Consider the following 25,585-nt stretch of genomic DNA (forward strand, 5'->3'; position numbering starts at 1 on the left):
CGAGCTCGCTCAATATCGATATTATGCTGCTATACGCCTGTTTTTCTCACATAGCACCGACCCATCTGTAGAGATGAGATCTTTTGGACGTCATTTTTTGTGTGATATATGCTACTCGACCTATAATTTTTTCTTCTTTTTCTTCATCTATTCTGTATACCACCTCCTAATATACATATATATTTATATAAATAAACCATTCGTTCGTATATCCATAAATTAAAATACTTAAAAACATATCTGTTGCTCAAGAAGTAGTTTAATAAATAGTGAATCTTTAGTGTTTTTACTTAACATCATTGAAAATTCTTACGTCATTAAGGCGTATATAATATTGATTATAGTATACAACATAAAAATAGATATAAGAAGAAAAAGTATTCCTACAATAACTAAACGTAAATCAAAGTAAATAACCTTGCCCACATAATACCGATGCTGTAATGACATCATGAGGTAAGAGTTCATGAGTTAAAGGACAAAAAAAAGACTCAAGGTTATTGACCTTTCATTTTTGATCTGATAAAAATAAGTTATTTAGTCTTGGGTTCATACTATGGTATAGTAGTTAATATTTATGGTTTCGTGATTGTTTTTAAAGTGGTAAATGGATACCCCGATAATAAATAATACTCGTGATTGGTGAAAAATGTAACAGCAACATTTTTTTTTATTTTTCAAAGCTATTGCTATTAATGTCAAAGATTAAAAAATCGATACGCAAACATTTACGATGAGGTTTTTTTGATTTTTTACGATTCTTTAAATTTACAGACTATTTTTAAAACTTGATTGATGGTATACGAACTATTCTACTGCATAAATATGTTAGTTGTAAGATTGACGTAGTTTTATTTAATTGATCAAATATGATAAAATTTTCTAAAGATGTTGAATTTCGAATATTTGGTGGCCTACAAATATTGTATTAATAACATTAATAGCGAGTAGTTTTTATTGAGTTTCTGAGAACGAAGAAACTTTCCCGAGTAACATTTTTTTTAATGGTTCTGCTATTTGATAGCAGCCACTCGAAAATATTTTAAACTAAATGTTCATAAGTAGAATATATCAATCTCCCTAAAGTAAAATATGCTACGATAGACAAAATTTCACTTACAATAACTTATAATTTTTTTAGATACATTTAGGCTTATTGAACTATTCCCTACATTTCAGTACGTAATAAATTCATGCAACTATAAAATTGCAATTAACAACTAATAAATCCATTGTTTCTACCTAAATTTATAGTATTGTCACATTTTCGATTACTTTTATTTCCACTTGAACGAACATTTGGCCGTGGTGCAGCGGTGCTAAGTGAATACGTTTTCAGCGTACGGCAAAATTTTCCGCCCAACGGCGATAGTGCGGATATCGTTCGGCGGTCGCTTAAAATTTATTTTTTTTTTCATGAAAAATAAATATTTAATTTTAACTCGGTTAGGTAGATGTAAATTTTTGTTATTTTTTAATTTATTTATTTCTTAACAAAAAAGAAAATTTATTAATACATAATTCATTAAAGAGTGCATCAATATATTAATTTATTTTTAAATGGATACAAATATTTACATTTCATAAAGTCTTAATAAAGTTATCAGTTGAAATAACATAAGGAGTGCATTTAATTTCTATTTTGTTCATATAGAACTGAAAACTGATGAAAGCTTGATATGTCAATGAGTTTTGGGTGTTATACGATCGTTGTTTCGGAAACGATTGATTCGAGAACATTGATCTATACGACATTTAACCTATCGACTTTTTATTCTATGACAAGTTTAGATTATGTTTTAAAAAATCGTAAATTTCCAAATAAAAATTTCATTAATTTTTTCAATAACATTAATTAAAAATTTTCAAATGAAAAACAAAATGTAAAATTATTTACATGATAAAAATTTTGTACAATGCAAGAAATTATGTACTCTTTATTTTTTTGTTTGAGCACATGTTTTTCACTTTGCGTTTTTTAGGTAGATTTTGTTAAGAACCTAACTATTGTATACTAATGGTGGAATTTTCACCTGATTTTGCTATCGTATGTCATAATTAGTCAAGTTCCAAAAATACCATTGATTCATCACCAGATCTCTGAAACTATTAGACCGATTCATTTGAAATTTGGCATAGGTACTATTTGTTAAATATTACATTCTACAACGTAATTTTTACAAAATCTGTAAAAATTACAATCTGAAACTGTCATTTTTCCAGTTTTCTATTCGGAGCGCCACTTTACATTATATAATTTAATTTTTCCCTTTTTCTTTTTTCCGTGCAGGTTTTATAGGATAATACCGATTTTTCCGATTGCAACATTTTAACAGTAATAATTTGAAAATGATTGTTATAATAATATTTTAAGGATGATTCCCGCAGAATAATACGTAAGAATATTTATTTCCGTACCATAGGGATAGCTTTTAATAATAATAAAAAATTTATTCCCATGTATGCGTCAGAACCGTTCCTACGATTTTCTTCCCTCGGAGCATTTTGTTTCAATTGTCCCTTGCTGAAGATATTAAAATGTACGTAGCCGTGAAAAAAAGCGGTATTATTTTGTCAAGGGATACTCGATGACAGCAGAGCTGTCCATGAAGTCTCATCGTAATTTCCTGCCCCGTGTGGTGAACTGTTGAGGCGTTTTATATAACTCTCAAGTGCCGAGTTTTATTCGTCAAGGGAAAAAAGTTGAAAGCAATAATGGCACGTACCAAGTTGCATGTACTGCTTTGTAGAGGCTGATAGTTTGGACTTGGTCAATAGCTCTGGATGATTGTGACATGCCACCCTTTTTTACCACTTTTCATTCCTCTTTTTCTCTCCTTTTTATCATCGTTTATTTCATTTTTTATCCTCGTCTTTATACTCTCTACTCACCCTTATTTCCTATTTCAGATAACAGAATATCATGAGTATACTGAAACCAAAAAGGCACATTCTATTACTTTTTTATTCTTTTTAACCAAGCGGAAAAACCGTCGAAAAAACAACCTTAAACAACATCGCCTTGTTTTCAAACAATTTAATTGTGCAAAAACTTGCAATTATTTTTTTATTTTCTTTTAACTTACTTTTTTTCTTCAAGGATATAATGTAGACGTTAAATATATAATTAATTAATATACAAAGATAAAATTTAAAACAAAAATAAAAGTAAAGTTATTTTTTACGGACCCGCAATCCCTTACAAGTTAATTTTTATGAGTCTTATTTTTAACACACATCTGTCGTATGAGAAGATTTCATAAAAAATCGAGTAAGCTAAGTACTTGTCACGGTTAACATCATAGAGTAGTATGATGTTAACCGTATTGTTTGCTACATACTTTAATAACATTTTTACGAAATAGTTAAGAACATTTAAACAAACGTGAATTATGAAAGAATTTACATCTAAAATTTTTTGTTTGTATTCAACAAATAAATTATAGTACCAAGGTAATATTGTTAAAAACTTACATGCGTAGTTTTTTTCAATTTCCAAGTATAAAATTAAAAAAAAAATTTTTTTTGCAGCGATTTGTTTGCTCATAAAATGATCAAATTATAAAAATTCTCAGATAGCTATTAATTTCAGTATCTTACTTAAGAAATAGCTCAAAAAATAGTTTTGCAGTCCATAATAACAAACACTTTTGAAAAAAGAATTTAAAATTTTGGTTCAAAATTAAAAAAAAAAAAAAAGTGAAAAAAAAATTTTTTTTTGTAAATCTGTTATTAAGTAATAATAATTATTGAATAGCAAAAACAATTATTAAAAAACTCTAAATGAATTAGGAGTTGTAATTTTTAAAACTTATACTGCAGTCTTAAAAAATTTTTTTTAAATTTATAACTTCCAAACTTCTATCAGTCCTTATTTTTATAAAAAAATGTGTTAAAAAATTAACTAAATTCAAAATTTTAATTAATTAATTAAAATGAATAAATTGAGGGATAAAAAAGTATGGGATAAAAATTTTTCTCGTAGAGATAATGTGACATCACTGAATAATTATTGAATTTCACGTTTAAAAACAGGCCAGAGTCGTAAATGTAAATTAGACTTGCATTACGATTTTCAGAGCTTTTACCTCAAGATTGGCAGCAACCATTGATGCAATAAGTTTCGGTCGAATCTGAGATGGGTTATACGTGCAAAGACTGGAATTCTACGTGTTTCCTAAATGCAAACCTGTAACCCTTGATGAGGTCATGGCTCAAAAGCCTGGTCCACAATAAAGGAGAAAATTAAGTTTTAATATTCTGAAACAAAAATTAAACATTTAAAAAATTAGAAAGTTATTGGATTCAGGTATTCAGGTGTGTAGGTGTATGTAAATGTTACATATCTCTAAAATGAATAAACCCAATTGGATGGTTCCTATGAGGATCAAAAGGGTACATCACGACTTAGATTTAGTGAAAGTTTTAAGTCAATCGGCCGAGTAGATCTCACTTTATATGAGACACAAATCTTTAGTAAAGCCACCCACGAATAGTTGGAAGAAAAAATATATTTTTATTCTCATATTTGGAATATAAAGATATTTTAATCGCGTCCATACACTTGAAATTTTAAACTAACTTTTCAAGAACGAAGAAAGAAGAATGAAATTCTTAGTTCTGAGACATTTTTTTGTTTCATAATTTACTTTCTTTCTCTGATAAACTTGTATCTTGGCTCCGGAAAATTACATTGCCACAAAATAACTTTCTTGAAAAATGAAGTTTTGATGAGTTTGTTTCTTATTGAAACATTTCTCAATAAAAATTTTTTAAAATCAAATTTACTAAACAATTTTTTTCTTATATAGTTACTTTTTGAAAGTTTTTCTCGAAGGAAAATGATCATTTTAATGATTCTAGGCATTATTTACCTGTGATAAGTTACAAAAACTTTTCAAAATTTAGTGATTGTGTTTTTATTAAACATAGGTAGTATTAATATTGCACAACTCATGATGCAAAGCATCAGAGAGTGCTTTACGATCGAAAAATTTGTTTCACCTCATTTCGGCAACTATTTTTATTATTATAGCCGTATTAGTTCACGGAATCAAGATATTTTGCATACTATTGTCAAAATAATTTAATGGAGATTAATTCCATACTTTTCAAAAATTTATTAAGTGCAATAGAAACGAAAAAAAACATCAAAATAATTTAAAAAATTTTCCTGTCCGTCATGTATGAAACCCTGAAGACAATGTAACTTGCGAAAAAATCCATTGATTCAGTCAAATTTTTTCTTTATTAATTCTGTGAAAGAATTGTAGGTCACTGAATTTGAAGGCTAGGTAACTAAATTTTCAGACTAATGAACCCATAAAGAAGTAAAATTCAACAATTAAATTAAAATTTTGTTGCTTTACATTTATCACTGTTATAGTTCTTAGTGAAGTCATAAAGTTTCTACATCCCTGTATAGAAGATGTCAAATAACTTTATAGTTCTAAACAGAATAATGATCATCAATAAAGTTAAGTTAAGCTATTATTAAATTATCATATAGACTATATTGTTTGGCTTTTACATATTAATTTTAATTACACATCCATAACAAGAAGCCTGTCAAATCCACTATATAATGTTATTTTATTAGTTCAATAACTTGTTAACAAAGGTCAACTTCATAGTTATATTCAATCATATATAATATAAAATTATAATGGTAATATATGAGAAATGGTTTATTGTCAGAATTTTTGTTAGTATTAAAAATAAAAAAAAAAGAAATTTAAACAATTTTTTTTCAAACTGACAAGTAATGGCGATGACATAAACGTGATAAAAGGTTTGGCAACGCTACATGAGCCAGCTGACTGAAAAAAATAGTTATTTATTTTGTATTTTCTCGTAAACGTAATACTCTCTATTACAAAAGAAGAGAGTTTTAATTTTATTACTTGTTTCATACAAAAAAATCAAAAAAAGGTTTGAAAAAATTTTTTTTCTATAAAATTTTAAAATTTAACAAATGAGAATTTAATTAATAAACAATTTTCAGCATTACGGTGTCAAAGTAAATGGATATTTATTCTCCTCTCTGTACTACAAATAGATGCAAACCATTCAACCAATTTATAATAACTTCTTCGTTCAATATTTTCAAACTCACAAGCAGGATCAATCAATATTTTATCCATCTGACGTTTAACATCCACTTTAATTATAAATTGGCAAAAAATATTTAGATTATAGCTGGTATTTGATTTGTTCTGCTTTCTAGAGGGTGTAACTCATAAATTAGCGACGTAGGGCAGGATGAGTTACGACAAATTGGTCGGTGTTAACTTCATTTCCCCTCTGGGAACTGTTGTTCCACTTTTTACTATAGGCGATCAGACAGCAAACGGAGTGCGAGTGTAAATGAAACCGTTACGAATACTATTCTGTCCCTTGTTTTGCACTATGTAGATGTATATATGTGTATATCACAAATCACACTTAGTTTTATTTTTTAATCCCAACTTCATTCGTTATAGTTATGTTCAAAACAGATTTACGATCGGATACTCTTTTTTAATTATAACTACTAAATTATTTTTGACTATCATAAAGTCTATCCATTTTAAAAATATATCATATTCATTTTTTTATGAGTTTTTTGTTTATTATAAATTAACATCAGTGTATTATTTAAAATATATATATGTATGTATTGTCATGATTTCCATTAAATACAAATTTTTTATTGACTATTTCAAATTTTTATTTACATGCTGTAAATTCAATTAATTAAGAAATCATTGTTGTCATTTCGATTTTTAAAAGTTAAATTTACCGACAATTTAGAACTAAAAAATAAAGTTTCCTCATAATTAAAATACATAGTTTCTTTTTAAGATTTTTCTAATAAGGAAGAGTTATTTTAATTTTAAATATTCTCATAAACCACCAAAAATATATTCTTAAAAAAGTTTTTAGAAAAAAAAATTATATACTTAAAAATATAAATATTCATAAGTTTAATCAATAAAAATTAAACATCGCGCTATTCAATACATCCATATTTATGTCTTTGACTGATAAAATTATATATAATCCTCTATAATCAACATATAATTATATTTAATTATTTAAAAAAACATATTTTTCTAATTAATTTTTTCTAAATCATTTTAGAAAAGGAATTTAGATAAAAAAAAATTATGTTTTTATACAACAGTAAAACTTTAAAATAATAACATTTCAGAATTTATAATCATTTTATAATCTGATGCAAGTAAAGTTAAATTGGTATTCAAATAATTTTCCTAATTAAAATATCTTTAAATAGGAGAAGTTCTACAATGCAAACATTTGCTATTGACTCATTAGATAAATTCACGTTTCAATTAAATTTATAGTTAGTCTCTATCAAAATGATAAAAACTAAATTTAACATAATGCATACATACAGAGAAAAGTATCAGTTAAATAAAAAAATGTGTACAAAGATAGTAAAACAGATGTTAATATTTTGATATAAAATAAACGTATGATTCAACTTGAAGCAGAATTAAAAATAAAGAAGAACATTCATTGCATCAAGTGCTTATATTTATTCAAATATATCTTTACGGTTGATTCAGTCAGGCAGTTAAATGTAATCCAGTTGTGTTTTGTTTCATAAATCTACATTATGGATATAATGTGTATCGCTTATCAATATAATTTTTGCATAAATTTACCACTATAAATTTAAAGTTATGTATCAGGCAGCGCGGATCGAAAAGAAGATAGTTTACGAAGCAAGAGAAAGGCATTATCCAATTTCACGGGTACTCTTACTGTTAACTCCTCTTGCTCGATATGGTAGTAGGCGAACATAGCGGATAGCGTGGGTGGTGTATATCATCAGTATATAGTATATAGCGTAATGGTCTGAAGAGTCACGAGAAATAAAAGAGAAGAGACCCAAAGGTAGAGGAGGAGAAAAATAAAGATCTAAGACCAATGGAAAAAAGAATGAGAGTACATACTATTTGATGTCCAGTACAACAGCAAGCTCGAGTGGCTCCTATACATGTATTTATTTTTATTCATTGTCTTTATAGTCTACGGAAATTATATCTTTCCGAAAATAGATAGCAGAAATTATTTTTCTCAATTAAAATCTTTATGTCTGCTAGACACTCACATGTGATCGTGTCATTTCTTTTTTCATTAAATTTTATGACTTTCTGCTCAATAAACTTATTATTTCCATTGAAACGGTTTTGTAACTCCTTGACGGCATTTACTGACGTTATAATTCACAGACTTGGCGAAATTTAATTCAACCTTTAACAGCATTTTTACTTATTGTCTATTTTTTAGTTTAAGAAACTCTGTTGATTTAATTAATTGGAATAATATTTTGCAAACGCTATAAAATCCGATATAAGTCAAAAATATCTTCAGAAATCTAAAAATTTTCAAAATAAACTTCACTCTTGTAATGTATTATTGTATTTAAGAATTTATTATTTGACGTAGATCAAATTTATCTGATTAACTGTCAGCTAAGCTTCTTTGAGATCTAGAACGAATTTTTCATTTTCAATCTTGATCTGAAGTTCTCGTGTTTTTTAAAGTCCTTTAACGTCATAAAAAATATGTTTTATTAGGATTTGGCAAAGTGCTAGGCTTTTATTATTTCCATTCTCGGATACATTAAAAATTCCTGTAAAAAAATTGGTTAAAATAAATAATATTGAAGAAAATTATGACAATTAATTTTAAGCATCAGAACAATTACCTTCTTAAAAAAGAGATGTTAACGATGATAATGCATGATAATAAATAAGCTACAAACTGAAAGCTAAAAATTATTTATTAATTTGTGAGATAATATTATGAACATTACTAATTAATTTAGAAACAAAAGATAAAAAAAGGTAAATATCTAAAGTATATTAAAAGATTACTTCCAGTGATTAAAATGCTTTCAATCTTCAAGTACTAATTCTTGTATAGATGCGCGAGAAAATTTCTATAAATAAAAATAAAGAAAAAACAAAAAAAAACCTGTCTTGAGAATTTAATTATCTAAATTTCGTTAAGAATATAAATAAATTTTTAATTAAAATATAAAGAACTGATGGAATTATATTATATTATATTTTCTTCAGATATTACACGAATGATAAAATAAGAATAATCAGTATATAGATCAGTTAAAACAGTAATCTAAGTTTCATTGAGTTAAAAATGTAGACAATTTTTTAAATGAAATGATCGTAATATTAGAAAGAAATAAAAAATGACAAAGTAATTATTGAATATAGAAGAAATATTTTACTTGGTTACACACCACTAAACAGAAAAGTGTTAATATAAATAAAAATGTGATTAAAATATTAAATTTAGTGCTCACCAATCATCATTTTTATGTAACTTGAAAAGAAATCATCTAGAACTATGGAACGCAGTCGAGCGCTAGTCGAAGAATAAATTAAATGGACCTGATTGGTCATTTTAAAAATTAAAATTGGTTAAATTACAACACGAAGCTATTCATAACTGATCAGTTGATGTCGCACTGATTGATGCAAGGGCCAGCTATTTTTAGTTATTAAGGGGGTATTCTGGTCTAGAAGCCTAAATTTTAGGCATTTTTCAAACTAACATAAAAAAAAAATGAAAAACATTTTTACATCCGTTTTTTTATATGATGTTTATTGACATTTCAAGAATATAAAAAAAAATTGAAAAAAAAAAAAAATGATAAATTTGACAAATTACAGGCCGGTGAAGTGGGGGCTACAAAAAAAAACGGTGTACTCTGGTTGACATGATTCCAGCCCTTGTAGTGATATGAAACAAAAAAAATTGAAAAATTCTCAATCTGTAAAGATGTCGCTATCGCGTTGACTTTAGCCAAAAAAAAAAAAAAAAAAAAAAATGGCGTCGACATAAAAAATCAATTTTTTTTTAAACCCCTTTTTGACCTTTTCGAATTTTTTAAAAATACTCCAAATTGAAATTTTTTTAAATCTAAGACAGACGCGATAGAGAGATATATAAAGCAGATTCCTACCAAATTTCAAAGGAATCGATGAGGTAGAACTTGAGATATCATGTCAACCACTTCAAAAAAAGTAGTTTCGAGAAAATCGCGTTTAAAGTTTGAGAAACAATTTCAGTAAATAATATTTAATATTCACTTTGGATTAATCGCGAATCCCAGATCTATAAATTAGGCTTTCGTCTACTTCCTACTCGATGTTTTGCGAAGTTCTTTCTGCTAATCGAGCTGTTCTGCCTTCTTTTGAAGAAGCAGAAGCTCACAGAAGCAGAAGCAGCTGCGTCACAAAATCCACTGTATCTTTGAAAATAATCCGAATTTTGAAAAATCCACTTAAGGACATATTTTTAAGGGTCTAAATTTTGGAAATATGCAAAAAAAAAAATTCGAATTTTTCAAATTTCTAGACCAGAATACCCCCTTAAATCCAAGATTTGATCAAAATATTATTGTCATTACCTCTCAGTACTAATATTATGTCGATGCATTCAATCATATTTAAATCTCTGGTCGGATTTAAAAATTAACCCGAATTTTCCAGAGTATTAAATATTCTCTGAATGACAAGTTTAAGGTGAAGTTTAAGCTAGAACTTTAACAATCGTAATTCATTGTCAGTATCGATTATTCAGCAACTTGAAGATATCTATCTATCGATCATTGAGAGATCTAAAATTATGCGGACACATTGCAGCTTTGTGTTTTGTGAGAGTGAACGTTCGGCATCAGTTGTTTAGTTCTGGAAAACTATTTTGTTGGAAAAAAATGTATTGTTAAAAAATGTTAAGCGATACTTAAATTAGCAGACACGACAATTCTTTTATTTTTCTTGAAAAATAAATCAGGTATAGAAAATTATTTTTAAAAAATCGCATTTATAATTTTTTATAGCTTCTACACATGAAATTCTTTTAATAAACTTTTCTTGCTCTTATTTATTTGTTAAAAATTCTAAAAATGATCAGATGTCTCTAAATTTCAGTATCATAATGCAAAATTTTGGTATTTAATTATCATACTGAAGTATGATGATAACAGACATCTGTCGATTTTATGGTATTTATGACAACTAGTTTAATTTTGAAGAAATTTTAATAAAAAAAATTCCATATTTCAAAATTTAAAAGAATTGCAAATGTAATTAAAAAAAATTTTTTTTTTCATAATTGATTTGTAATAAAAATAAAAAAAATTGCCAAATATCTGCTGACTTCAGTATCATATCTAATTTACTTACTAAAAAATAATAAAATCACCGTACATCTGTTACTATGACAGTTTTATGTCATGATAATTGTGATTTATTAATAAGATACAGAAAATAGTAAAAATTTGACCGGTCATTTTTCGTTTTAACAGACATTATTAAAAAAAAGAACTCGAGGATGTAAAAAATATACGGAGGAAATTATCGAAACCATTTGTGATATTTTTATAATAATTTATTTGTTTCACAAAAAAGCAAAAAAATCAGGCTTCTACTAGTTTCAAACACAGATTAAAGATAAAACACAAGTAAGTGAATTTGGCTCGACTTATTTGAAGACATCACAGTTATTTTATAATGAGAGCATCAGAAGTAATTTTATGTTCAAGTATCTCATTTTTGATGATATTAATGTGACTATAGAAGGTGAGCACGAACATTTTTCATTCTGTACAAAGCTGTTGGATCATCAACGCTGTATATACTTTATTCTCTGCTACTTCGCCCACGTGCACAAATCTGGAAACAAACAGTGTATGGGCGGAAAAAAATTTATAGGCGAACCAGCCACCTTCGTAAACCGCAGACACGCTTTACAATGAATAACTGACTATTTGTATTCTAATGACTAATTACATTTTTTACAATAGATAATTTGCATTGTAAGAGATATTTTTTGTATTAACTGCTGTATGAGTAAACAATTTTTTACATAATATTTTTTTAACTTCAAGTAATGATTTGTACAAAAATAGGATCGAGTGCATTTTATCGGAGCATAGATACCTGTAAATAATTGTACAAAAATTTCTTCATCTCAAATTAGTATAATAGATTTTGTATGTGATTAAATTTAATCTTCAAAGTAAACAAAAAAAAAATATTTTTTTGACTTAAAACTGCAGCAATTTTTATTTGCAAATATTTTAACATAAAATAAAAGTACTCTAAAGAATAGTACATGTTTCAAAAGTGTTGACAGTCACGTATGACTATTTTTAGAAGAATATCAGATTATGAGTATGTTTGCAACTTAAATATATCTTTTCGATTATATCATTTCTTTGAGATTGCCGACAGTGAACGGTTGGTCTGTAAGAACATTTTTTAAAAATATTTTTTTACTACATTAATAATATGCGCAACAATAAATACCTTCATTGCATGTGTCGTGGCTTAACCGACAGTAAAAAAATAAATCATCCGAATATTTAGGTATTATTTATTTGAATAATATTTATAACACTGTCACAATGCTTACAAATTATGATAATTTATAGATTTTAGCATTCAATAATTTATAGTCATTTTTCATTAGGACATAAATGTTTCTGGTGAACGCAGGAACCAGCCAATAACGAGCGAGGGCATTTGCAAAAGTGACCCGCAAGGTTAATACGATTGGATGATTGGCTTCATCAGTAAATTGATCGTAAACGTTGGGCATTGAACAAATGAGGATATACTTGAGCTGGGAACTTACGGTGCCACAAATTGACGCGTCAGTAGGGGGTCCTCATTGTGTTAGATAAAACTAATGTGATGTGGTATGAGAAACATGAAATTCGATAAGAAAGATTATTTTAAATATTAAACTTATGACTTTATAAGGAGAAAATTGCTCATTTATAACGTGATAGAAAAACATTCAACTTTGTGGTTAATTAAAATAAATGTTAGTTAAGAATGTTAAATATATTATGCAGTCAATTGAGTGCATATTATCAGATAGCTGGATTATACAATCTACGTAGGAAGTCCGGTATGTGTTACGCAAGGACACATTTCTTTGTCTATGCAGTTTCTATCCGATAATGCTCGAGATAAATCTAACTGGATCTCAATTTTTTACTACAATTTAATATATTTTCTTTATTTTCTATAATTGTGGATATATAAAAAGATAATATATAATAGAAAGTCTATGTAAATACTAACATCAGTAACTCATTTGAAAGATTGAAAAAAAAAAATTGATCTCATTAATACTTTAACGATTTCGCTAGATAGTCAAGTTGTTCAAATAAAATTTTTTTTTCATACGATTGTAACTTAAAATTTAATATATTTTATATTTTATATATATACATGATTACGATATTGACGTTCTTTGAAACTATTGACATCAGCACAGACGTACCAGATAATTTATCTCAAAACTTTCTGCGAACTTCAAAGGACACAGAACTTCAATGTTGATAACATTGTTAAGATTTTCGTGGAGACAGATCATCGTGAACGAAAAAGCATCGATATATATTGATATTAACAAAGAATGTTTATCAATGTCTGTGCTTATAAAAAAAAAAAATCGGCAATTCTAAAGTTTTGCGAAGTATTTTCGCTGATTATTCCGAAATGAAAATTATTTAAACCTAATATTTCTGTCTTATTCAATAAATTTCAAATTTTTAGATATATTTTTATAAAGTTAAAGGTGTATATATCTTTAAGTACACCCTTTTAATTTTAAGAGTCTAAATTTTCCTCACCGATCTTCGTAAACTGAACAATGTTGAGTTAGATTTCAAAGGAAGGTATTTCTCTCATGTCGTTTTGGCACTTGGCCTTTGCCCTGTCTTCCTTCTTCCTACTGCAAAACGCCCTTGCAGTTTCAGAAATGCGATATATTTCACGGTATCTTGAAAAAAAAAGTAAAATAATTTTAATATGTTTTCAGCATTTGTACAAATATTTTAATTTATTCAGAGCTCAGAAACAAAAGCGCCTTTGATAATATTATATTAATATATACAAACAAGATTCTTAAGTGAGTTTTGTCATTTCATACCACGTACATTTCATGTATAATGTATAATTAGATTATTTATTAGCGTAAATACTTTCACAATGTTGCAAAAGAATATAATGAGCTGAAGAAAAATTTTTTGAAACTCTCATTTTTATCAGATCAAACTTTGACTACAAAATTGAATGTCAATTATTAATTTTTTTATTTGCTTTTGAATTAAAAAATGCCTATTAATTTTACAATCAATAAATAAATATTATTTAATTTGAATAAATTTTTAAAATTTTCTATGTTTTTAAATCATTATAAATAATAAAAGTTTCATACATCACGGTGTAACTAAATAAAAAATAGATTAAAAACCAGGGAATTAACTGAATAATCCATAGAAGTGAATCACTGTCATACTTTACACTCAAACTCAAACCTGATTGACAGACATGGAGATGAACTGAATTAGTGTTCATAGATCGCATTAACGGATTGAGGTCCACGGTAATCAGTCGTGTTCGAACCGGTGAATCGTTTGCTTCGAACGAATTCACCACCTATTAAATTTCTGCACATTCGTTTTTTATCATAGTGGAATCTTATGCTAGTTGATTCGAGTTAAATGAATTAAATATTCATCATTAAAAATGGTTACTGTGTTTTAAATTAGTTCATTTTTTGTATTCTGTCACAAACATAACTATCGCAAAATTAAAATTTTTGTATTACAGTTATCAAGTTTAGTTTTTATTAAATATTTCTGACAAAACGATAGTGAATAATGAAATATTATTTTCGTTCTAAGAAAAGAAAGAAAATATTTACAAGCTGAAAAAGTGTGTTGAATATAATTAATGAAGATTGCTTGAAAAAATTCGGAGAAAAGTGAAATTTTATTCAACGTCGATAGATACAAAAAGTTTTATAAAACAAATATTTAGATGATTTAAAAATTCAAAATTTTTTTTTTCATAATCAACTATTAAATTTAATTTAACGGCAATTATTTTAATAGAATAAGTTTTAATGTATCATTCAATTACAATTAAAAAAAAAAAAGAGTGTATTTGAGTCATATTGGAAATTAAATTTTATAATAAAGTAGACTTATAAAAATTAAAATTTTAAAGGGTAAATATTATCACAAATTATATTTTGGAAGTTTTTGATTAAAGTTTCAATGATGCATTTTTTTGAGCTATTTTTCTTTGACTGCAATTTTTTAATAACTCGGTTTTTGACTTTTTTTAATTAATTTATAATTTTTAAGCGTTAAATTTTTTTTTTATACGGGATATTACATAATTTTATTTAAATATTAATAAATTGACTATTTGAATAAAATTATGTAATATCCCGTGTAAAAAACTTTGGCCTGCATAAATCCCGCAAGGATTCCGCATCGAAACGGAAAACCTTCCCCTCGTGAGACTGACCGGAACATTTAGCGGAAGCTTGGCAGAACATTTTGAAGAAAATCAAAAAATCATAAAATTAATATCTAACAGTTCTTATTTGTATTTTTTATTACTCCATTTTTGACAAGTATAATTGTTCTTGAATGTGGTGAGAAGAGATTCAAAAAAAAAAAAATTCAATGATAACTCATTTTATTGTTTCTTTTTGATATTCATATAATCGTATAAAAAAGGATTTATATTTGATACTTGGTGAATTTTTAACTAATTGTTTTACTCACTCAATTTTTTAATCCATTGTGCTTATCAAAATAAAAGCAAATATTTCTCTAATTATAACAGTTTTCATGATGTTATATCCCATAATAAAATTGAGATGAAATGTATGTGAAACCAAACTATTCGTGATGTGATTGGTCGAATATATCATATGCATGAAAATATATGCAAAGTCTATAGTCAAGGCGCGCGCTTGCGCGCGCAAATTTGAATTCTAGTCCTATATTATAAAATAGATGAAAGTCTTGAAGTTAGTCAAAGGTCGAAACTCGCAAAAACGGGCCACGATTCATTATTGGTTAAAATTTAGGCACGCGCGTAGCGCGCTATTCAAATTTCTAGTTCCATTTACTTTCAATGATCATGAAAAGAAACTAAAAGAATCAACGTATTAAGAGGTATATTATGCTGAAGTTTAAATGTCGTTAGTGATGAGTCCTGACGTAGAAATGCGTAAATCTACTCAATATATTGGGAAATTCCATTACTATTGACATATTTCACACTATTTAGCCCTAAAGTGATTTAATACGTATAAAGTATATAGAGCATACGTCTATCATGATGACAAATGTACTTCGTGGTTCTATATGTCACTGGGTGTCACCAAATGTATTGCTCAGGATGTATTACGTGCATAGCTTTGGTCGCACGCCAACTTTCAAAGAGGCGTTTGATAAATTTAGATGGACCGTCTAAAAAGAGACCACTCCTTAATCACAAGATATGAAAATTCATGTTAATCATCCTTATGGGAAAAAAAAAAAATAAAAAACACTTATAAGTCTGAGAAGCATTTTAACAGAGTATTGCTTATTACTAGCAGAAATTTAATTAATTTTTTAGAAATTTTTCAAAGCTACGGATTCGATTCTATTTAAAAATTGAAGTTCAAATAATAAAAATTAAAAGTTATCATTTTACAATCTTTAATTTAATGTATCTATTTTTTGATTGCAGATGCTATGAGAAGGTGACACTGGAGAGTTAAGAACAATAATCTATATAAGAAAAAAATTGGTTTGGAAATGGCTAAAGGCTCGGAAAGATTACCTGGTAGTTCAACCAGAATTCGAACTCGCGACGATGGCTGTTGCTCCGTCAATTTTTTAAAATATGTTCTCCACATATATAATGTCGTTCTATTTGTGAGTATTTAATTTTAATTTAAATCCTTTACTTACACATAAAATTTGTTATTGATGTTAATCCTTACAACATGTAATCGATAATATTTAATAGCTAAACGTTAAGCTGTGAGTAGCTGATCCTACGTTTATCAATTTTATATTACGTTATGTTACGATAACATTATACATCACCCTTCATAACAGTGGATAAATTATTGTTCATTATCTATATTCATACATTTTAATCAAATTATTAACAGTACGTAAATTTGAATATCACGGTAACTATCACTAGGGTATCTACATGTTAGGTATTCGAAGAGACGGATGAAATTAGCTTAGTATTTTAGAAAATTTTTTCCCTTACTAAGAACGTTTTATGCGCTTTAAAAGTTTAAAATTAAAAGCTTATTTTTGGAAATGGAATTATTATAAAATTTTGCTAAAAACTAATAAACTCTTCATTTTTTCTACCGATATATATGTAGCGCTTGGAAGTAAATTATTTAATAAAACTGTCACGTAAAAAGAACAAAATTATTATATCAAAAAGCTTATAGTCTAATAAAATACTTCGCTTATATTTAAAAGTAAATACATAAGCAGTTTTTTATTTTTATTGCAAGGTGTATACTTAAATTTAAAAGCGTCTTTCTTTGATGCATATAAAATTTTTATTATAGCTTACAGTAAGAGAGCTTAAATATTTAATAACTATCTCTATCACGAAAAGATTTTCATGGTATATAAATATATAGATGTAATAATAGCGATCGGTTTATTAAAAACAAAAATAACACGTTTAAATAATGATAAATAAATTTACTTTTAGTATCTCATTAATATTCATCTCTTGCTATTATTTCATGACTGTTCTCACTTAGAATTACAAAGCACATTATTGTTATTATTTTAATATACATATGTATATACCGTTATTGCTTCCCAAATATAATTTACTGAAGTTGTTACAATCATTACACTAACAGCTCATCAATTTAATGGTATTACGCATAAATTAACTTTGAATATAGTACTGAGATAAGTTTAATGTTAATTCAGAATATAAATTAAATGACTATATAATTTATTTTGACACCAGCCCATTGTGGCTGTGATCTTTATAAGTTAACTTTTTGCATAAGCCTTTAAAAAAATCATTACAACTAAAATAAACATAATAATTTTAGTTTTACTTTCATTAAATTTTAATTAATGATTTTTAATTAATTATATAAAACAAAAAAAAAATCGTAAAAAATGTAAAAAAAAAACTCACAATTATTTATTAGTAGGATGTATCAAATATTTTATTAAATACATTGTATATTATTAATTTAGTTATTATTCAGTTTGCTTTCAAGTTTCGTCCATATACAAAAATTTTCGTCAAGTACGAGTAGTTTGACGGCTACTCAATATCATAGTGAATAAATTCTCTTCTCCGTGGTTGATATTGATAAAGACTTAGCCTAATAACTAAAGTGGGCTACATGAAAGATCTTACTATAGGTTCTTAGCGGTAATCCCTTAAATGCGGAGGTGAACTTTCTAAAAGAATCCTGTAGGCGTGTTATATCTTTATAACTCTGTAGTGACTCTTACATTAAGGAAACCAACTTTAGAGTTATACTATATTTACCGAATCATAAAATTTCTAACAGTTGTCAAGAGAACAAGCTGCTTATTAAGTAAACTTTTGCCAGCCTTCAACCAGCTTTGTATAACTTGTCATTTTGATTCCTACAAAGCTTAAAGTAACATTATTTATGAATTATAAAGTCTAGATCACAGTAATTTTAATTTATTAGAGCCTTTGTTCTTATAACATGATAACGAATCTCATAAATCATGACGTTAGTATAATTTTTGCAATTTTTCTAGTATTTATAGTTTATAGAATTGAACAAAAAATATATCTAGCTAAATATAATCAGTAGTGGATTTAATTTGAATACAATAAATGAATGCTTTATACTGAGGCTATTGTTTTCAATTTTGTTTTTCTTTCTGAGTCAATACTTTATAAGTGAAGTCTAAAAATTTTTTATGGTGATTATGAAAAAATATACAAATTTGTGAAATTTTTATTGATTGATTAGAAATTTGATCCTTATTTGATACATTATTATTTCTTAATAAGTATGCTATAGCTTTTTATTTATTTTAAGTTCTGTTTTTTGCACTTTTGGATTTTTTTAATGTTTTTTGGTTATTCTTTGAAGAAAGTCAATTATTGAAAGTTTTTTTTGGTTATTTAAATTACCATCCTCCATTTGATTTCATGTTTACATAATAGTTAGGAATTTTTTGAGTAAATATAATTTTAGATTATCGAGAGTGACGAAATTCGAAACAGAAATAGCCAACTTCCAAATATTTTCTGTATTTCAACACTTGATTATGAATATAGAACAACATATAGATAACAAAATACAAGTCGTTAATATGATAATAAAAATATACATTTTTTGTATTAAATCAATTATAATATATATAATATGGCTCTTTACCGTAAGATGGACGGTGGCGTTGTTTGCTCGGTGGGTCTTATATACGTGACTGAATAAAGTAGTCAGTACCTGTCTCGGATAGCTTAAGTGGTAGAGCCCTTGGCGCGTAACCGAGAGATCTGGGTTCGATCCCCAGTCTGGGCTGTCGGATTATTTTTTTAATTACGGAAAAATTCCCACTGAGTAGGTCCCCCCTTTCCCCTATCCGTTCTTTCCCAACTCCCTTAAAATTTGCTTTAATATGGCTTTAATAATGTATTGAGATATGCATAAAACTTCAAATATTTTGAATTCCAAAGAAACATTTCAAATTAAAGATACTTTCGACCTGGTTGTGAAAATTTTAAATGTGTTATGCATAAAACATAATACTCCCGGTGAAAATTAAATGTTGTACCATACTGCTGTACACATTCTAATATCCATAGCTATTATCGTAAATTTTAATTATTTTCACAGTTTTATTCCCCAAGTATGGATAAAATCGGGTTCATTTGTAGAGCTTCATTATGAAATTTTATTTCATGCCTAACCACAATTCCAATAATTTGTTGCTATCATCAATTAATAAAAAATAATCCATTTTACTAGTCTGTTTAAAATTGAAGAATTTAAATTGACATTGATAATTAAAGTCGTTGAATGCATTAACAAATTTTTATTTTATATAAGCTTTTTTATTTGATTCATTAATATACAATATTGACTTCTTTGTTTTATTGAATCCCATAAACTCATTTTAGTCATTTCACTCCATTAGAATTAACGATAATTGTTAGTATTATTATTAGTGAGAGTGATATGATCGATGAAAATTGTAATGCTACAATATTGCTGCATGAATATAATTGAGGATTATTGGTTGAATGTATCGTTAACCTTACATTCTAATTAAAAGCTTATTGGAATGTTACTGTTTCGGATAATATTATTTAAATCACCAGAGTTGTTTTTTGCTTTATTTTTTTTTTTTTGATAATAATATTTTACTTAAAAAATCGGACTGTTTCATCATTGAGGTTGGACAGATGTACTTAAAAAAATCATATCTATCTGTGTTGCTAACTTTATTAAAAATGTAATATTGTATGATCTACGATATCAATACAAATTTATATCATTCGTTAAAAATTTAAATGTTATATGATTGAGCTTCTTTAAAATTATTTTCTAATAATCATGGATACTAATTATCTGTATAAACGAAAAGAAAAGTTTGGGAACGGTTCCCTAGTAATGGAAATGCTATCCATAATATTATAGAAATGATTCTTATATAATTATAGGAATGGCTGCTATACTATTATGGGAACTATTCCCAAACTATTATAGGAACCATTCCTATGATATATTTTAGAAATAGTTCCCATACTATTATGGAAACTATTTCTATAATATTATGGTAATGGTTCCTATACTCTGATGAAAATATTTTTTAAGAATAGTTTGGCAATAAATTTTATAATATACGGTATTACTAATAAATAAAACAAAAAAAAATCTAACATTGAAAAAAAAAATACTACTTCTAAAAAAAATCGAATTTCATAAATAAAATCCAAATTTGATACAAAAATTCAAATTGTGCGAAGAATTAAAAATTTCAGAAATGATTTTTTTGTCAGAATAGATAATTAAGAAAAATTCAAATTTTTAAAAATAGTTTACATATTGTGAAAAAAATCAAACTTTCAAAAAAAAATCAAATTCCGTAAAGCAAATTCAAATTTCGTACAATTTAAATACAATAATTTTATAAAGAAATGGAAATTAAAGAAGTATAATTATTAAAACACAAAAAAAAAGTGGTACAAATTTTGTATCAGATGTACAATAGTGAGGAAATGAGTCTATAGGATATAATATATTAAATACAAAACTTTTGTTGCTATTTTTTCCATGCACAACATTTATTCGAGAGTAAAAATATATTCTTTCATGGTGTATACATTTTTTCAATCGGGTTTTATATTTTTTATCATTTTACTCTTCTTCAGTGATATGTTTGCGAACAGGAGGCTAATGAAAAAAAATTCTTTACACTATTATACAGAGACACTCTGGCGTGAAACCACAACTTGGCTCGAATGCTCCACTGATGTGTAAATTGTCCGCTTGATAGAACATACATTTTACTTGTGTAACATTCCATCTTCACCTTAATTTGAATTCTTTTATTATATTAATTTAAAAGATCGATTTAATTCATATATACAAGCACCTTTGTTCGAAATTCAACATAATAACTAATTGTCTTAAAAACTAACATAACTTGGAATAATATGCTTATTTAATTTTGAAGATTCGTAAGTAATCGCCTTTTTCAAAACAATTTATGCTTACGAATGTAAATATTCATATTTAATCCATTAACACTTCTTCGTTAAAGCATATATGCTATTTGTTTTTGAATGAATGCAATTTCTTATTGAATATATTCACAAATCTTGTACATAAATTTTACACCGCCGTCTTGAAAATAGAACTGTAATCACAGAACCATTTAGATTACTGTAATATATAAGTGATAATATTATAGGCTACCCGCTAAAATCAAGAATGTTTTTCAATTTGGATAAAAGATAATCCCAAAATTCCGGCTTCCTTGAATCCTCTTCCTATTTAATTTATCCCTTAATTCATCTGGCCGACTTTTTCTTGAATCTAAAAGACTGGATTACCTTAAATGAAATAGCATTTTACTTTTGTTGGTCGTATTTTACTTTTATCAAAATAATTTAATCATTTTCTCAAAGTTGTAAAAAATAACTTTCTTTAAAGTACTATCGAGTTTAATAATTATAAATATTTTGAAATATATACTAATTATGACTAATTTAGAAATATTGACTAAAATTTCTCAAAATTTGTATTAGCCTCATGGAATTCATAAATTGTCCATTTCAATATACATATTATGTAAACTTTTGAATACAAACATGCATTAAGTTAACTTGGCAATCACATTTAATTTCGAACTAACTCATTGAAATTAAATCATTTCCACATATGTTTAAAAAAATGCGCTGTTGGATTTATTTTAAAAAATTTCATAATAAAGAAAAATTAATATATCTTAGAAACATAAAAGTTCAGATATAATTTATTTCTGTACAGATTAGACAGTTAAAAATGGAAAAATTTAAGTTCATTGATTAATTCTTTTAACATGAACATATTTTTTGAAAAATTTTAATGCTATACACAGAGTATATTTTTGTTATACTATAAAATATTTTTTAGTGAAAAAACTCTTTTTCTCAACTTATTAAACGCCATTCTAACAAAAAAAAATTAGAAAATATTTAGTTGAAGTCGTACTGTCGATACTGCAAGAATCAAATATAAAATACAAAGTCTTTTATAATTGTGTAGTAGATTTATCTATGTAACGTTACGTTAGAGAAAAAGAAATATAACTTTTTATAGATTTTTATTAATTATTACTATCACCTGATCTAAGTCTGTACTTTCAATTATGCAAAAATATGCAATATGTTATTTGCTTTCATTATCTAAAGTTTTATTGAAACTTGAACAGTAACTATATAATCGATGATATTACCCTTAAAAATTGTGTATTTTTGTTATGGATCGTGTTATCGTGTCTATAAATTTGCAAAAATTTGTTGAAAGTTCATTAGAAAAAGCTGAAAAGTAAAAATTTCATATAATATTATTAATTAATAGACTTATAAAAGTTTTGTACAATATCACTAATAATTTTTCTTCGGAATACTGTGCTCATTGTTCCATTAATGTATCTTATACATGATAAATATATTTTTAAAATGCTGAAAGATGAAAGTAAAGCAAAGTTATTACCTGTGTGCTAAAATCAAGCAAAATTTAAAAGTCTGTCATTTTTATGGCACCTATTCAAATAAAGAGCAATCTTAAATCATCAAATTTATCAAAAGTAAAAGCGATTAAAATTCGCTTGAGAGGTCATTTCGCTTTTTTTTTGTCTACTTTACCCTGAATATGTTGAATATTCAATCTAATTTACACAGTACAACGTTACAGGGCTGTAAGATAGGTTTATAAAAACTGTAGCGTGTCAGAATTTTTTAACCTTTGCTTGAGTTACGGGCTCTTTTTCCGAAAATAAATATTATATATCTATTATGCGCATGTATATTTCCCGTTTACAAAAATATTTCATGCAGATTAATGTTGAAATAATTTATAAATAAATAGAAGCTGAAAATATTGTTTTCATCGTTGAATTTTGAATCAAAACAACCATTAGATAATTTTTTATTTAAGATTGGTCGACATAAATACAAACTACAAACTTTATGTGCAGAATAAGATATAGAACTGTTTATTTTCAACTACTGACTGAGTCAATACTCAAACATCAGTAAATATTTGCATTTTATTAAGTGATGAAGTTAAAACATTTTAAATCTAAAAGTTTAAATAATAAAAATGTATCCATACAATGAAGCTACAATAGCAATGCGAATCACATATTAATATTAAAATTAATATTTATACACTGAGTATACAAATATTAACATTTCCACTTTCCATTTATAAATTATTCTTTATACCTTTAATATTAATGTGATTAATATTAATTTTATTATATTGTGTTATAAAAGTTTAATTTACATTCATATTTGTATGAAATTTTCACATACTCCCTAAAAAACTTGCTGAGTGTATGATTTTTAATTGATTAAATTCTTCCGGAGTGGAATATATTCTAAGAAGGTTTTTATAAATATTACTTATAAGAAAAAAATCAAGAGGAGTAAATTCTTAATTTCTTTCCGGTACTAAATGGGAGTAAAAATTCACTTCAAATTTACTCCTGATTTTTTAGAATGTACTGAAAAATCGAGTGCTTTATCTTGCTTGTTTAAAAATCAATGATTTAATAATTTATTAGAATTAATTAAGCTACCTTTATTTGAGTATGAAGATTAACCAGCTGATATAACGTGAACATGAGATAATACTCCGTTTAGCAGTCGAATTTCTCAAACTTTGAAATTTAATCTCAATTGTTTGAGTTTCTACTGCCATGGATTTTAGTGAAACAAGTAGATATGTTTTTGACTTATACACACGACACAAGATCACAGTTTATACTTTCCTTGTATGTTCCTTGTACAAAGTAACATTGTATACTGGAATTGCGCATAAACTGATGCGTACATGTAGATATACCACAGTACATACATTGTTTACTTATGTATATTCACGTAGATATGTAGTATAATTTATCCATCTGTCCATGACTAGGTATAACGACTCTCTCAGCCATACCACTGTTTACAGACATATATATATATATATATATATATATATACATATCCGTTTTCGTATACTCTTATATATATAGCGTATATGTGCTTACATGTGCTTTAGAATTCTCTGTTCAAGTGGTTAGAAGGAGCTATATTAGAAACAGGAATAGAAAATGAGAAAAGATACATTGACTTGATTTAGGCATCACATCCTTTACTTTGTGAAGAACTTTATGCATCTATAAAGAAGCTATTCAAATTCGTCTAACAACTATTATGTACACACATATAATATTAATCACTTCGTCTTTGCGTTCTATGTTATTATTATTTTTATTATTTTATTAGTAGATTTCATAAAAATCTAACTACTGACGATGATAGCGTCAACAATTCTTAAGGGATCCTAATGAAACTCAACATACTTATTTTATAGACGATTACGAAGGTCAAGTTCAAATATGAGCTCAATCGGTCAATTAGTTTAGAAATTACAGCATTTGAAAATTTTGAAAATTTTGAAAATAAGAGATATTCAATTTCTGTAAAATACATCTGAAAACTGAGAAATTAAGCTTCAATTTACATGTTTAGATGTTTTTCTAAATTAAAAAATATCCATCTTAGAATAATTTTTAAAAAATTTTACTCTTGCAGTCGTTTTTCCATAGAAATGAAATAAAATGAAATCTACTTCCATTTCGGATGTCGAATGGCCTTATTATTAAATATGACTTTTGATATAAACGCAGTAAACTCTATAGAGATGATAAAAGAAAGATTTATTTGTTTTATTTTAAATAAAGTTTTCTATTATCATCGCGTTTGTGGAATTTACATTACTTTAGAAAGCTCTGAATAAATCCTATCGACTTAAAGAGGGCGGTTGTTTTTAATTTACGCTTAGTCATTGGGGATTTAAATTATTTATAGCTCTTCGATAAGTGGTTATAATGGGAGTTTTTTTTTTATTTTTCTATAGTGAATTAGAAAAATAATTAATAAACCTAAAAGATATTGAAAGACGTAACAAAATAAAATAATCG

General features: G+C 26.5%; 1 protein-coding gene and 1 long non-coding RNA gene across 6 annotated transcripts in view; one reads left to right on the top strand and one right to left on the bottom strand.

Moving 5' to 3' along the window:
• Positions 1 to 25,585, top strand: part of LOC123261028 (CD151 antigen-like) — a 92,755-nt gene that overhangs the window by 45,396 nt on the left and 21,774 nt on the right. For 3 of the 5 annotated variants that reach the window (XM_044722498.1, XM_044722500.1, XM_044722499.1), the window contains one exon: positions 16,596 to 16,783. In XM_044722498.1, the coding sequence (XP_044578433.1) occupies positions 16,664 to 16,783 (120 nt within the window). In that variant the 5' untranslated portion in view covers positions 16,596 to 16,663. Of the gene's footprint in view, positions 1 to 14,448; positions 14,589 to 15,028; positions 15,070 to 16,595; positions 16,784 to 25,585 lie in introns of those variants that run through there. The other 2 variants (XM_044722501.1, XM_044722502.1) reach the window with 2 other exon arrangements.
• On the bottom strand, positions 2,213 to 24,530 carry LOC123261046. Its single transcript, XR_006508596.1, has 4 exons — positions 24,194 to 24,530; positions 13,688 to 13,836; positions 4,089 to 4,260; positions 2,213 to 2,932 (listed from the first exon to the last, which is right to left on the bottom strand). It is a non-coding gene; the product is annotated as an uncharacterized LOC123261046 (long non-coding RNA).

This window comes from Cotesia glomerata, linkage group LG3 (assembly GCF_020080835.1).
Source record: "Cotesia glomerata isolate CgM1 linkage group LG3, MPM_Cglom_v2.3, whole genome shotgun sequence".
Classification (NCBI taxonomy): domain Eukaryota; kingdom Metazoa; phylum Arthropoda; class Insecta; order Hymenoptera; family Braconidae; genus Cotesia; species Cotesia glomerata.